The sequence below is a fragment of the Plectropomus leopardus genome, chromosome 9, assembly GCF_026936395.1.
Source record: "Plectropomus leopardus strain MGB_pleo_1.0 chromosome 9, ASM2693639v1, whole genome shotgun sequence".
In the NCBI taxonomy this organism is placed as follows: domain Eukaryota; kingdom Metazoa; phylum Chordata; class Actinopteri; order Perciformes; family Serranidae; genus Plectropomus; species Plectropomus leopardus.
The window spans coordinates 19,469,899-19,486,006 of NC_142184.1; the positions used below are offsets into that span (position 1 = coordinate 19,469,899).

Sequence of the window (16,108 nt, forward strand, 5' to 3'; positions counted from 1 at the left end):
ATGTAGCGTGGCTTTACTGAACACATACCACGGTCGAATAAGCGCATCAAACTCCCCTCAGCCCCAGATCCCCGCCAATGAAAATGCACAAAAGCGTGAAGGAGAGAGAGGGAGTGAGGGGACTCCGCGAGATACAAAGAGTGAGCCAAATCCCACACAAACAGACACAACACAAGTTGAGCGAACGGAAAGGCGGTCACATTTCTAACTCACCTGCAAACGTGATTGATGTGGGTGTTTGTATCAGTGGGTGTGTATGTCAGGTCCGTCACTCCGTTCACGGATTTGCTGACTCTACTTTCTTGGAATTCATGAGAATCTTTTAATCTCCGCTCGTGCAACATCACACGCGCTCGAGCCGAGGTGCAGTATCCTGAGCTCAGAAGGCACCCAGGTATCCTTGAGAGGAGGACCAGCCTGTACAACTCACCTCTGTCAGAGCAGAACTGAGCACTAACAGAGACACCTGTCTACAATTTACCGGGAAGCAACTTTACGCGTACGGGACACATTTCCATCACTTCTTCCCATTTGTGCGCTCCATGGGGCAGGTGTTTTACGCAAAGCTGTTTATTGACTTCCTCACCTATCTTCAAAAGACTTTTGCTCCAGTCTAGTGACACTTAACGGACGTTTATCTTCAAGTGACTGACATCAACAAGAGACATGGACAACAGCCCAGGTGGTGGAGGTAAGACTAATTTTAATATTTTGACATGCAGCAACAGCTCCATTATAATAGCAATGCTAATTATTAGAAGTCACAATTGATTAACAGATTGTTGTTTAAGGTTTTCATTCTTGTTATTGCCAACAGTCAACAGGGGGCAACTATTTAGCTGTCTGACTCAACTTAAACCTGAAATTTAATATAACTTTTATTTAAATGTGAGAGATAGTTCACTAATTTAACGCAAAGTGGCATTTCCATCATTTATTTTCTACTGATTTTGACCTATTGTGCAAAACACGATATGCATTTATGTGCATAACTGGCAATTGTGCGTGCATAATTGTATTTCTGTACATCTTCGGCAATTATATGTGCGACCTTTGTGTGAGTTCTTGGATGCATCAACACGCGTTGATGCATGAAATGTCATTTTTGCATGCAAAGTATTGGTTTATAGGAATTTGGCTTATGCGCATTTAACCACGTCAACTTGTTCATTAGTTTAATAAAATTGCGATGTTGCATTGAGACTTTTACGCAAACTTGTCAAAAAAGTTGCTGTGCTACGTTAAAATGTCAAAACACTGCGCCTAGAGTGCAAGCTGCGCCATATGGTTGTAGTGAGGCTGGTTCCTTCCTGTTCTCTCCATGAAAACAAACTCACGTGGAGCTACTGTACACTGGCTGTCACTGTAATCATAATTTTTCAGAGCCAGAACTTTAACTGCGCACTATCGTCTCAAGGGGGGGGGGCGTGAAAGGGCGTGTTTGTCTTTATAATCAAGGCCATCGCTGTAGTGCCTGCAGCACAAACGCTGATAACCACAGGACTTCCATCCGTTAAGTGGCATTAGGCTGCGCTTTCTCGAGGTCAGCCAAAGGTGCACACGCTTCCTGCTCTCCTAATTGACGGTGAATCATTTACAACAGCGACAGTCACGTTCCAGCACAGGTGATGGGCGCACCCTGTGTACCATCAACATGTTACTCTAACCTGAGGGCAGCACTGAACCCACTCACCGAGTTATGACTCTATTTATGTTGATAAAGCAATCCAATGTTTGTCTGGGAACAAGCAAGGCTGTTAAATGATCAGTCATGTATAATAGCTGTAGTATTAGTCAGCCGATAAACATGAAGCCTGCATGCTGGGTTTCTGGGATGGTGTTTGATGTTTGGTGTTGTGGTGGGGCAAGTTGGCAAGCCTTTTATTTCATTGTTGCCGTTTTTTTTTGGGGGGGGGGGTAAGTTTTACAGTTAAAATAATTGCTTTTTTCTATTTATATGGTAGTCCTTGTAATGTTTTCCTCCTTTTCCAGATCTAAGTATAAGTGGGCACCTTGAACTGGTTTCACTGACCTTTAATGTTTCAATAAGTTATTGGAATGCACATGACTTCATTTCACTCATGAGGTCAATGCTGTGATCTAAACAAAGCTCATAAACATCATCATAACTTGGCAAAAAATATGGCTGCAGTGGTGGGCTGTGTGGCTCATAAAGTCTAGCAGATCGCATTAGATTGTGTATGAGTGTGTGTGTGTGTGTGTGTGTGTTGACACAGAGCCCCCATTTCACCTGCAGAAATGAGTTGGTAGGGGGGTTGATCCAAATAGAGGAGATATACAAACTATATGCAAATTAAGTTCAAAATAATCTAAACGAATATGGCTCCAAATTCAAACTTCATTCATAATTGGCTTGCACATGCAACTGAGAAATTTCCCAACATTCACATTATTTCCAGCATCCCCCATTTATGCAGTTCAGCCTTGCATGTGGAAACCATGGATAAAGTGCAGTAGGCCTATCTGTGTTGATGATATATGGATATACACAGTGTTATAACAACCAGCCTATCATGTGTTCCTCCCTCTTATAAGCATAATGTATGGGAGCTCAATCATAAAAGTTTATAAAGCCTTAAATTTCCGTAATAAAATAGTTAAAGTAATATTTGAATATACTTCCCAACTTTTAAACATGCAATATGCATTTGCCTACATCAATATTTTTATAAAACTTGTGCATCCTTGGCCTCATGTGAGGGGCCCACTGTACTTTGATGTGGCAGTCAGCTGTAACTTACAGTAGCTGTAATTTACTGTTTCTTGAGACTAATACTAATTTGCTCAGTTGCGCTATAACTAGATTACATTTAACTGTCAAATGATGCTCATATGATAACGTCTGAGCAATTGACTTTCCCCTGGCCACATAACTTTATGCACTGTATGTTCTCAGTCACTAATAACCTTCTCCGACAGATCTCTGGGGGAGGTTTTCTGTATTATTCAGAGCATATGTAAAACTCTGATTTAAATTCCTCAATCAGAAACCATCTGTACTTTGGTTCCAGGTTTTATTTGAATAAGAAAAACATCCAGGGGGAAAAAAGTACAAGTCTGGACCGATATTTGCCTAAGAAACCCTCCAGAAATAACATGTTCTAGCTAATACGAGGGGGTGGTTTAATTAATCTGTTTAAATGGTGATATTTGCACATCCAGGTATTGGTGCATTGGAGAGAGAATTGAAAAGCACCACAATTATTGGGGGACATACATATGAAACGAGGGGGAGCATTCTGGTACATAATGAAGTAAATGTCCTGCCCCTCTAAAACTAAACTTGTGAGCCCACAAAAATATGAGTGTCATTTTTGGACGTGCAATGCAGGGCGTACTGACAACACCAGTCTTTATATGAAAGAAACCAAGTGGTACAACTGAACCCGTTCTCCCCTATTCTACAATATTTAAAAGTAGGCTAATATTATTATCAATGGAGTTTGTTTGTTTTTTTTAATAAGTAAAACTACCAAGGTGTATTAAACTGGTCAATAAAGTGATTTTACATTAGCCTATAGATGCATGTTATTATCATATGCATTTCCTCAATATAAACTTGGGCCTGGCCATAAACTGATACTTCTGATGCGGTCTCTAAACTAGATGCACCCCCTGGCTGACAGTGCAGGCGGTGCTGCTGCTGGTGCTCAGTCAGACCACCCGGCCGCATAACATGCTGCGCTATTTAATTTGGCACTTTAATTATAAGCCCCTGGCGGGCTGTAGAAGCTCTGGCTCCTGGCTGCAGCGCAGCTTCATGTCTTCCCAGTGAAAGCTCCGTCAAAAGCCTCCTCACGTGGCTTCCCTCGCAGAGCCGCGTGCGACGCGTGAGATACCCGGGCCCTCCTCCCGCCGCTTCCCCGCTCTCACGGACGCTTCTGTGCTGCTGATGCCGCCTGCGGTGATGGTGAGCTTGGTCAGTGGGTCAGCGATTCCATGCATTAACTTTTTTCTCACTCGTCACGTTTTCCCGCCTCATGCGCCTTTTGCTCGTATTGAAGCCCCCCCCCCCTTTGAATCAGCTCACAGTGCTGCAGAAGCTGACTCGATTTTGACTCTGCAACATCTGTCCCCAACTCATCGGTTCAGGGCACACATCCGCTTAGGGTGTGTTTCAGCTGGAACGTGACTCTGCTGTTAAATATAACATCTCTCCTCTCATCCTCTGCCTCTCTGAACGATGCTGAAACAGATAGCGGATTAGAAACACTGAGAGGCTGCATCCAAGTAGCTGATAAAATCGCACAATCCTGAAAAAGGATGTTTTTCAATCCCTGTTTGACAGAGCGCGTGCCAGTAAGACATGAAGCAATTTAAGTCACCCTAAATCGAACCTTAACCCCAGGATATCAGGCTAAAGATTTCAAATCATATCCTGGTGTTAATAAATCACAACTGTGATCCCCTTACACAGTTCCCCCCCTGGTGTAACTGAATGAGAAAGTGTGTGTGGTGCAGCATCAGTTTGGAGAGATGCTGCAGGCACATACAATTCTATCAAGTTCCTGTGATATTGACCTACTTACACAAGCCTGAGTTAATGAAGTCAACTGCAAACATCCAAGTAGTGCTCACAGATTGGCCACACTCAGTAGCACAAATCTTTTTTATTGGCCATCGCCTATATCCAACATAATTTTATGTTATAGCATAATAAACGCTGCATCCCTCCAAGGAAGCAAACCATATGCCATGCTTAAAACTTAACACCACAAGGGCAAATAAACACTATGGTCGCCTAAGCTATCCCTCCTATATGTGGCTGTCTCTCCATGTGCTGCATTATAAACTGAGCGGGTGAAAGTAAGAGATAAAGGACAAGAGAGAAACAGAGAGGAGAGGAGAGGAGCTGCTGTGCCTGTGTGAAGCTCACTGCTCACGTTTCTCTGCCTGCCTCCAGTCCCAGGCAGATTAGTGTTTGCACGGGTTGGCTGAGCTTAACATGGGCATTGAGAAAGGAATTTCATGTCATTTGAAATAAACGAATGCATTCGTAACAGTTCAATTTGGACATATGGACATCAATTCTGTTTTTAATCTATTATTGTGGATAATTAAATGTCCTGTGATGTTTGCACTAAAAATATACTCAACAACATCATGCTGTTTTCCCTCAACCATGTTAAGGACTGAGGCCAGATGACTACTGCCTTCTTTAAGCATAGTCAGCATTCATTGCTGTATAGCATTAAATGTACAAAGAGGAAGGGAGCCTGCGTTGTTTACATTTAAATTGTATTAGCCTTTCAACTATGGCACTTGATACATGCAGGTTTTATAGTATACATCCAAGAGCTGCACTGTAAAATCTGGCAAGTTGATCACAGTTAAAATAATTTTGGAAACAAAAAGTAAATATAACTATTAATCTTATTTTATGTTAACTTTATGTCTAATTGTTATCTTTACTTGAAATGTAGCCATACGCACTTACTTCTGTTAAGTTTTTGCAACTTAAAAGTGACGAGAAATCACCTTGTTCTTTCTAAGTGTTGGAAACTTCAGTAAATTAAGTTTGTCTGACTTAACTTGATCATGGCAAAGATGATTTTGCCAATGATGAAGTTAGGAGATCTGCAAGTTCTGTTTTGTTAACATGTTTAAGAACATATAAATATGTCTATTTTTCAACCAGAAGAATGCAGATATATGGCACCGAAAACTTGGTTTACGAAGTACCTAAAACTTAAAAAGATTGATTTAAATAAACATCTCAGTAAACTTAACAATTAGATATAAAGTAAACATAAATTAAGACCAATATATTTTTCAAGGGAATTGGTTTCCTTTAAAAAAAAAAAAAGTAATATTCAACTTGTCAGGTTTTACAGTGTAGTTTCCGCCCAGCACTGCTTGAAAGCAGACTGTAAAAATGGTTTGTTAATTGACAGTCTTTACAGCACAGTGGCTCTAGAGGTCATTCATAAACACTTACTGTACATGTGAGTCTTCAGGTGGACATGCAATGTGTTTGGGTGGGGTGGGGGTTGGGCAGTGGCTGTCTGCATGTAAGCTCAGGCAGAGGTGAGGCTCAGGCCTGCCTGTCTGCTGCGTCTGTCTATGGCTCTGGCATGAGTCAACAAACCAGCAACACGTGCTGCGCGAGGGATTATCAAAACATTGGAGCTAAAACAAATACCTTGTGCAGCAGAGGGCAACACACATCAACACAGACAGGCCTACTGCACTTCTGCATTTCCATATGCAAGGCTGAGTTGCATGTTTGGATGTTGGAAGTCATTTGAATGTTGGACATTTCTCAGTTGCATGTGCAAGCCAATCATAAATGAAGTTTTAAATGGACGCCATACTTGTTTATATTATTTTGAGCTGAATTTGCATATAGTTTGTCACTCTAAATGTCTCTCTGCTGGACTCTACTGTACACTTAGTTGTTAGTATACCATTACACCAGCCCGGCCCATACAGTTGAGATTTATCCTTTGCAAAAACGTGACTCACATTCTCCAACTGTCGGTGGCGCACGAACAGCAGTCGCTGAGACTTTGGTGCCACCTCATGCCCAGGGAGCTTCCAAGTCAGCGTGTGTTTGTAAACACAGATCTGACTTGAGATTGTTGTGTATTTCAACACGAGACTGCGGATTTGGTTCGGGCAGTAACCGTGTCAGGAGTCCATGCATGTGAGGCGGCGGTCAGGTGTCGTGCTGTTAGCTGGCGCTGGGCACGGTGCCAGGGGAGCGAGGCTATTATTGGAGCGGAGGAGGCAGCAGACCCCGCAGACACGTGAGGCCGTGTCTCAGCTCATCCACAACGCATGACTAGAAGTGCGAGCGAGAGAGCGAGAGTGAGAGAGAGAGAGAGAGAGAGAGAGAGAGAGAGAGGGGACGCGAGGAAAGCGAAACTTCAGAAACAACCACGGCCGAACAACAAAAAACACTCTCCATGTTTACACGGTTCCTATATGAATGCATTAGCACGACGCAGGGATTATTAACATAAAAACAGCTTTCTTGGAGGCTCTACTGGAAGGTTGCCTGCTTTGTTGCTGTGCTACCAGCAGTATTTTTAGCGCCCACTTTATCCGCTTGAACGCAACATTACGCCTATTGCACTCAGGATGAGGCAACGACGCAGCAAATTGTCAGAGCTGTTCACTGCTGCCCAGAATTTACGCAACATTACATCACATCCAAATATGTACAGTAGCTCAACGGGTTTTAAGGAAATATGGATGGCCAACTTCGATTCATGGTACAATGTATATTCAGCCAACGAGTTATTATCAGTACTGTGGCGACCCTAAGGGGGGTGCAGGGCAATTGACTTGATTTCTTTCAAAAACATGGGAAGAAGGCAATGAGCAACAACAGAAGAAATGACACAAAGATTAACAAGAAATTAGAAAAAAAAAGTACCAAAATTACCTGAAAATTTGAAGACATTTTTTAAAAGTACAAAACAAACACACAAGTAAATGACTTGATAAAGTGCCTAAAATGACTTTTTTTTTTTAAATTCTGTACTATAATTTTAAATATGTGATTATGATAATTATGAAAATAGTTTTTTTCCCCCCTTTCCCGAGACATTTTCCCCTAGCTTTTTGAATTAAAAAAAAAAAAATTTTTTTTTAAAAATCTACTAATTTCTTGCAGTTTGTGGAAGATTTCTCACATCGTCTCTATTTGTTTTTTCTCCCATGATTTTAAAAGAAATAGCAAAGGTTTAATACTCGTGAAAAGCATTTGAGAGCTGCACAAGAAAAAGTGATTTCTCTCCAGTTTTCAAAGGGTTAAGAGGCCGTAGTACTCATTTTTGAAGAAAGTGTGAAGAAAGTGGTATTTTCTGTAATTACATAATCTAAGGCATCTATTGGTACCAACAATGCCAGCATAGGGAGCTAAATAATGCTCTAAAATTTGGCTACATTTTGGTGAAGGAAAAACTGACATGGTCATTTTTAAAGGGGTCACTCCAACTCTCATCTCAAGATATTTGAATTGAAATGGGTTCTATGGGTATCCATGAGTCATCCCTAAACTTGAGAGGGCTTGCTCCTAACCAGTCCTTTTTAAGAATAATGAATGGCCTCACATGTATAACATAATTAATAAAGAAATAAAGTGGAACTCAAAATGTTAACTGTACCAGTATTAGTTTATGCACATCAGATAATTAGTAATATTAACTTTAAAATTATAAAAACAAAAACAAAATATATCAGTATGCGATTCCATAACTTTACATAGTTTTCAACCAGCGTTATACTTCAGCAGCATAACAGAACTTTTAAAATTCAGTTATGGCATTTGTTTTTGTGTCACCCTAAGATTTAAGTGGCCCCATCTGGCCACTCCTACTGTAACCTTTTTATGAGGAGGCTGAAGTAAATTTGAAATCACCTGACCCCAAAATCTCAGCTCAGAGATCAAATTTCTCTTCCTTCTGTCCCATGTCAACAGGGGTCATCCTGTATGCAGGATCTTCGGCCAGTTCCAGCCCCAGCCCCGGTAGCCCCTCCAGCGGGTACCAGACACAGTCCCCTTCTTCACACTCCCAGCCCTCGTCTCCAGAAGAAGTTACCTTCACAGAGATTGGGGCATTGAAACACCGGGCAGGTGGATGCACCACCCCATCATCCTCCAAGCTGGTATTTCAGTTCCCAGAAGTCTACAATGCCCCCCCAGCGGCAGCCACTCCACAGCATACATATGCACACCCCATCGCAGGAAAGAGGCCATGCGGGTTCACGGGAACTTTCACAAGTTAGTGTTTCTTCACTGCCAATATGCATGAAGATTTTTATCTTGATCAAAGTTTTTGCAGCTTCTCTAAATGTCTGTTTACACTTCCACAGAGACTGGAGGAATGGTCCTGCTTTGCAAAGTGTGTGGGGACATTGCATCTGGTTTCCACTATGGAGTGCATGCATGTGAGGGTTGCAAGGTAAGGAACCTGAAGTGAAGTGAACATTTTTGATACCGTGGAGAAAAATCGACACTGATGGCATATATGTCTTTCTATTAACACACAAATGTACCAATGTTGTAACATGACACTGACAACATGTCTTTTCTTGGTTAGTAGCAGAGAACAGCAAATTGCCTGTAGCAGACATTAGCAATTAGAGAGAATGAGAAACTGCAGCTGATACTGGTGTATCAAAACCTTAGAAAATGAGCATTGAAACTGTTTAAAATATCTGAATTGCTACATAACTATAAATCAATATTTCTGACAACACTGCAGCAATGTGTTGCTCTTTGGTGCACCAGTTTCATGTGATAGTTTTTGTTTGTTTCAGGGTTTTTTCCGCCGCAGCATCCAGCAGAACATCAACTACAAGATGTGCGTGAAGAACGAGAACTGTCTCATCATGCGCATGAACCGCAACCGGTGCCAGCACTGCCGCTTCAAGAAATGCCTCTCCGTTGGCATGTCAAGAGATGGTGAGACATCCTGACACATTTTTTCCTTTTTAACAAGAGAGGCCCTCATGCAGCTCTGCCAGAATGCCACAGTGCTCTGATTAGCCAAAGCAGCAGGGAAATGGGCGGCCTGAAAGAGGCACGGTGCTAATATGTAGGTCTGTGTGAAAAATGTAATGCGGAAAGTCTTTTGAGGTCATCGTGCCAGTAGCTCAGTCACTCACTTTATCAGCAGACCTGCACCTGCCTTTCCCTTCCACTGTGTCACTGCACCGCCAAAGATTACCATCTGGCCTTGTACCACTCTCTTAAGTTTCTAGGTGTCTTTCTCATGCCCTTTGCAGCATCCTCCCACAATACTCCATGCTCTTGTTTAGCACAGCCCCTCCCCATCCATGCACCCACCATGTTCCCTCAGCTCTCTTGCGTCTCCCCCTCAGACAATGATTTATGAGAAGAGGAGCCTTGAAGTCCCCGAAGCTATCTATCATCTGGAAAACTGCAGAAAACACAAGAATTATTTTAGGAAATTGGAACAGGGTCAACTTGATTACCTTGTGTACACGCATAGAACATCACACTGCAATTAATGAGGGATGGGGCAACAATTAAGCAAAGGGTGCAGAAATCAGCCTTTTGTTGTGACCAATTTTATCAAGCGTGATGCTCACATCACCTAGTTTTAGTTCTGATAGCTGAACATTGATTGATCACCTATCAGTGTGGATTAAGAAAATAGCTGGGCTGACCTAGAAAAACAATACAGAATTGGGCCTTTATAGTGTATGCATACATCATGACCTACTTGGTTTACTTTTCCTGCCTTCTTCTTCTCAGTATGGTTTTTGCTTATCTCCACCCTCCAGTACCCTGCATTGCCTAATCTAGTAAACAGGTTAGTGTTATTTCTGCATGTGCTCGACACTTCTGGTGCACACAGAAAATAGGGTGGCAAAATACAACTCAATGAGAGAACAAACAGTCAGGTCGCCCCTTTTAGAGGAGATTTTCGAAAGCGTTCAGGACCACAACCTAGAAACCCCTTTTTGCTCTGCCTCAATCATTACGAAAACAGGAAAACCGCATGCAACTGCCTGCAGCCCACAATAAATAGTACACCCTGATTTCACACTAGGCAGCTGTGTGACTTTGGCTCTGCAATATAGGCAAATTATTAAGTCCGTTGGCATGATGGCACACTTTTCTTCCTCTAACCAGAGCATCATTTTTAGAGCGCCGGCTCACTAGTCGGCATTTGCTTCTTTTTAACTGTGATGAAAGGGATTAATCTCATGGCACATTATTGGCCCCGTTCTCATCAAGGCAACCTGCTGGCAATGAACAGATTACTGTATATTTGATAAACATAGCAATGACTGCTATGCATATTGCTTGACCAGACACAGTGGCTTTATGTTTTCATTTAAAGTGCCTCTGTTTAACATACAGGAATAAACAGTGCATTGCTACACAGTTTTTCCTGCTACACTTTCAAAAAAAGATTCAGATATGCCGTACTTGCAAAAGTCTATGAAAATGTACTTGCTTAACTCCTCTGCCTCATCTAACTCTACCTTGCACGCATACACTCTCACTTTCCATGCATTGCGGTCTCACATGTCACTCCTTGTCATGTTCTCACTCCTGTCTCCATAACTCACTTATGTGCTTCGAGCCCACCTCTCTCATCCTTCTCCCTCTCACGATCTTAGTACCAGTGACATCACGCTCACGTTGCCCCACTGCCCTACTTACAAAAGGAGGCAGGGAGCAGGAGAGGAAGGAGACAGGGGTGGATAGAGGAGAGGATGAGGCAGATGGTAGCAGGGGGTCTATAAATAGACTCTCCAGCTGATGGTTACTGTGGGAAGGGGGAGGGGGATACGGGTGACGAGAGGGAAGTTTCATCTCATAACTTGCGTGATTCTCCTTGAAATCATTCAACACTCTAGGTTACTTCGTGCTTTCAATGTATACACATGTATAAAGAGGTTGGATAGGTTACTGTCACCATGCTTAGCTTAAATGTATAGACACCTGAGTAACAGTATCAGTTAGTAGGGAGGATGCACCTGCCTCTTGATCTTAAAGAATTTCATTTTATCTTGGGTGTCATTTAAATTTGTCATTTGCATCTTTATAATTTTGTGTAATTTCAGAGAGCATTTTATCCAGGTGAAAAACAAACTCTGAAAACATAGAGCACAAATCGTGTCCAGCATATACAGGCTATCAACGCTGTCACAATGACTGAGAGCTGATCTGTCCTCTCTGCTTTTGTCTTCCCCAGCTGTGCGTTTTGGCCGCATCCCCAAGAGAGAGAAGCAGCGACTTCTGGACGAGATGCAGAGCTACATGAACAGCCTAAATGAGTCGGCTGCCATGGACATGGACTCATCTTCAGTGAGGGACACTCTCAGCAGCCCAGAAGATGGCAACTCAAAGGAGGCCATTGGAGCCATCTCCAGAGCCTACCGCGACATTTTCACCAGCAGCAACAACAACAGCCAGGAGAGAGCAGCCAAGAGGGCTAACATCCCCACCACCACCAACAACAACAACACATGTCCCTTTTCTCAGGATGCCAGTTTCACCCAAGTCTCCTCTCATCCCACCCCTGCCCAGAGCTATCAGTCGTGCCCTGTTGCTTCTACCCCCCTCTGCCCAGCTGCCCCTAATGACAACCAACATACATTCCACAATGTGGACAACAATCGCTACACCTACCTAGTGTCAACAAATCAGAATCAGGATCAATCCAACAGTACAACCTCTCAAAGGGGAAGCTCCGCCAATCAAAACAGTTTCCGCAATGCAGGAAATACCCAGAACCAGCCGTCCTGCCCATGGAAATTAGCTCCAGGGGCTAAAGTGCTGGTAAGTGCAGGAAGCATACATCATTAGATCAAAGTTCTTGTGGTATATTTTCTCTGACCATCAACTTATGATTTTTTTTCTATGTTTTTTGTCTTCCTCTAAGGCCTGTCCTCTCAATGCGTGGCCTGTATCAGGGGCGGAGCGCACAAGTCAGGAGATATGGGAATCCTTCTCGCAGTGTTTCACTCCTGCAGTCAAGGAGGTGGTAGAGTTTGCCAAGGGCATCCCAGGATTTCAAGAGCTTAGCCAACAAGACCAGGTCATGCTGCTCAAATCAGGCACCTTCCAGGTAATTACACACATTTCAGATGATTTATTTAAAATATGTAAAATATGTATCTTCTTATTTGTGAGTCCGTATGTATTAATTTTTTTACGCATATGTCTCAAACTTACCTCTGTGTGTTTTTTTCTGCTTCATGTGTGTTTAGGTTCTGATGGTGAGGTTCTGCACCTTGTTCAATGCTGAGGAGCGTACAGTGACCTTCCTAAATGGCCAAACTTACCCCCTGTCCACCCTGCGGGCCTTGGGCATGGGCTCTCTGCTGGATGCGATGTTTGAGTTCAGCGAGAAGTTGGGCTCCCTGGGGCTTGAGCCTGATGAGATGGCCCTTTTTATGGCTGTGGTGCTGGTCTCTGCAGGTGAGAGAGGCAAACTGATGAGTAGGAAAACAGTGACAAAAGCTGCAGAGCGGTGACTGTGAATGACCCAATTATGTAGTAACTGTGTCTTTCAAACACTTACACTGACATCCTCTGTGCTCCTCAGATCGCTCTGGCATCTCAGACATGCGGGCTGTGGAACAGCTACAGGAGGGTCTTATCCGTGCCCTGCGGTCACTGATTACTCGCCGTCGCCCAGATGACTCCGCCCTCTTCCCCAAACTCCTCTTGCGCCTGCCGGACCTGCGCACCCTCAACAATCTGCACTCCGACAAACTGTTGGCCTTTCGGATCGACCCTTGAGCAGGCCGCATGTTCAAAGAGCACACAGACACAAACTGTTTTACATAAAAATATACAGTACACAAACACACACACCTGCACAGATATCATCTTCCAAGGAGAGGACTTCCTTGAAAATTGAGAAAAGGAGTGGTGCAATCTGAGGAGTGTTTTTTGGGATGAACGAGGGCAGTAGCGAACATATTTTTGACTCACTATTGATCTTCATGCTATGTTTTGGGACGGATAAACACACACATACAAACTCATGTATACACATAAACCTCAACACCTCTTGACAGACGTTCCGATAAAAATAAATTACCATGTAGATTTAGCGTAACCCTTTTGGACAAATCATTTGTGCACTTGCTCATTATATCCATTGTACTGAATAAATGCCAGGTCACTTCTGTTTATTCCTTAAGCCGTACAGTATCAACAGGCCATCACTAAGCAGCAGCTGAAAGACAGTTATTATACTTAGGGACCATTAGTGATGATTGACTCTGTCAGTCTGTGTTTAAGAGAAAGGGAACCTGTATATAATACATAGCAGAACCTGAAATATTAAGGTAATTGTGTATCACTGTTTCACAAACATACCATCTGTACTGGAATGAGACCACTATTTTAATGTGTCACTTGTACACAATAGGATGCATTATGTCTCTTACTATTGTTGATTCGATTCCATAAAACATTTGGCACACCTTGGGTTTGAATATGCCAACTTCATAAGTTAACGGCATTTTATATTATTTCACAAAAACATTGTGTCTGTGTCACTATATCGTCGACATCTGGACTGATGGAGATGCCCCATGCATGTTGGGTTTTGTAGTTCCTTTATTTTTGTTGCTGTAAATATTATGTTATCCTAATGTCTATGTATCGGTGACTGAACTGATGTGACAGATCGGACGAATTCGGTGGTAAGAAGAATGTACTGACCTTCCTGTAATAGGTGGGGGTTTGGCCATGCCAAGGGGGCTTTGCACAGGAGAATATGTAGTAGGGATTCTCAGATGTCTTGGATGCACTTCCTGCTATCAGATGATGTAACCAACCAACCAGCATAATCCCTGAAATCACCAGCACTCACTCCACATGCACCCTTCCTCTGCCCCCAATGTTTGTCATACAAACACAAGAGATATTTTTGGGTGAGAGATCGTATTTGATTGGTCTTCTCACTGTCTGCTTGTTTGATTTTGGCTGATTGAGCACATCTTGTACATTTTGTAAATCTTTCTTCCTAAATAGAAATGATATGATGATATAAAGTTAAAATTATGTATTACTCTACCTCTGTGTCATTCTTTTATTTCCATTCAGGTAAAATGTAGAAAAGACCATGTAGTCAGGACCAATAGTGGAAAGTAATGAAGTGCATTTACACATGCAGTGTACTTAAGTATAATTTTAAGGTAATTAACTTGACTATTTCCATTTTATGCTGCTTTATACTTCTACTCAACTACATTTTAGTATTGTACTTTTTACTCTACTGCTATTACAACTATTTTTTGACAGCCATAGATACAAGTTACTTTGTAGATTGAGATTTTACATAAATCATATGATAATCTTATAAAATGCAGCCTAATACAATGTTACAATTATATATCAAACCACTGTTTTCCAATCTTTTTGACATGTGACCTCTTACAAGGAAGCACCAAAGACACGTTTCCTTTCAAACATTTGAGATGGTTTCTTTTCTATAATTTTTTGAGGCTTAAAGAGGTAAAATTATTGGATACAACACAAAGGCACGCATGTTTTTTTTCTTTTTTTACTTTCCTTCCCCATTAATCTAAACTACCTGCACTGTAAATAGGCTATAGAAGTATCACAACCAGCCCTAGGTGACTCCTGTGTTCCTGCGTGAGTGTAATTTTTGTTTATTTTTTTCTAGTCACTTTTGTGTGTTTAGTGTGTGCCTGTTGTGTTTTGGTTTTGTCTCTCCTTTGGTCTCAACCCTTTCTTATTTTTAGGTGATTATACACTGAAGAAAACAAACTTATTATATTATGGTCCTTTTCTGCCAATATGTCCCTCTAAATCCCATACAGTGGAGCTTTGGGAGATGGATGTGAATACTTCTTCCACTACTGGTTAGGACTGTGTGGATCTCACAAATTAATGCAACATAAGGGTGCATTGATTAAATGCAAATTGTCACTATCTGAGACAAGTTTACAGTCTATATGTTGTGGGGGATTGCATGTTAAAGTCACTTAGAGGGTGGACTGCCTCCATAGCTAAAAATCTAGGTCAGACAGAGTGTAGCAACAGTAGTTCATTGTCATTAGCCTGTAGCACAGTGATGCTCAACTCATGTCCCACAGGCCAAATGTGGCACTGATAAGGTGCCAGTTGGCCCCCAACCATTTTCTAATTCACAATAATAATAAAGTGATTCACACTAGGAATTGTTTTTGTACTTTTAGAAAACATAAGGTGCCAGAGTGCATAAAATAGCATGAGAAAAGGGCTTGTTTATCAAAAAAGTACCAGTACATGATCCCCCAAACTCCCTATAGAGGTCCTAGCTAAGCCCCTGTCCTAAAATCCAAGAAATGTCCTAAAATATTAGAAATGCCCTGAAATCCTAGAAATGTCCTAAAGCCCAAGAAACATCCTAAAATCCTGAAAATGTCCTAAAATCCAAGAAATATCCTAAAATCCTAAAAATGTCCAAAAATCCAAGAAATGTCTTAAAATCCTATAATCGTCCTAAAATCCTAGAAACGTGCTAAAATTCTGGAAATGTCCTTCGAATCCCAGAAATGTGCTAAAATCCTAGAAAAGTGCTAAAATCCCAATCCAAGAAATGTCGTAAATTTATAGAAATTTCTTAAAATC

The 16,108-nt window shown here is 41.9% G+C and overlaps 2 protein-coding genes across 3 annotated transcripts in view; one reads left to right on the top strand and one right to left on the bottom strand.

The window, feature by feature from the left end:
• The window catches only part of rarga (retinoic acid receptor gamma a), a 65,519-nt gene extending 52,591 nt beyond the window's left edge, over window positions 1-12,928 (bottom strand). Inside the window, exon 1 of the mRNA XM_042491321.2 lies at window positions 12,799-12,928. The gene's annotated coding sequence lies outside the window, so the exon portion shown is untranslated. The remainder of the gene's footprint in view (window positions 1-12,798) is intronic.
• nr1d4a (nuclear receptor subfamily 1, group D, member 4a) lies at window positions 27-14,545 on the top strand. Of its 2 annotated transcripts, none has more exons than XM_042491319.2 (8): window positions 27-691; window positions 8,450-8,752; window positions 8,845-8,933; window positions 9,292-9,436; window positions 11,706-12,292; window positions 12,396-12,581; window positions 12,724-12,934; window positions 13,062-14,545. In XM_042491319.2, exons 1-8 carry the CDS (start codon window positions 667-669, stop codon window positions 13,256-13,258), a joined length of 1,743 nt encoding a protein of 580 aa, XP_042347253.2. In that variant the 5' UTR covers window positions 27-666; the 3' UTR covers window positions 13,259-14,545. The 2 variants fall into 2 exon arrangements, with proteins under 2 accessions (XP_042347253.2, XP_087938281.1); XM_088082155.1 differs by lacking the exon at window positions 27-691 and adding an exon at window positions 6,662-6,770.
• Window positions 14,546-16,108: the final 1,563 nt, after the last annotated feature.

Coding starts and splice junctions, on each gene's coding strand:
- nr1d4a (XM_088082155.1), top strand. CDS start 6,662: ATGCATGTGAGGCGGCGGTCAGGTGTCGTGCTGTTAGCTGGCGCTGGG. Junction 9,437..11,705: donor CGTTGGCATGTCAAGAGATG/GTGAGACATCCT, acceptor TGTCTTCCCCAG/CTGTGCGTTTTGGCCGCATC. Junction 12,293..12,395: donor CTCCAGGGGCTAAAGTGCTG/GTAAGTGCAGGA, acceptor TCTTCCTCTAAG/GCCTGTCCTCTCAATGCGTG.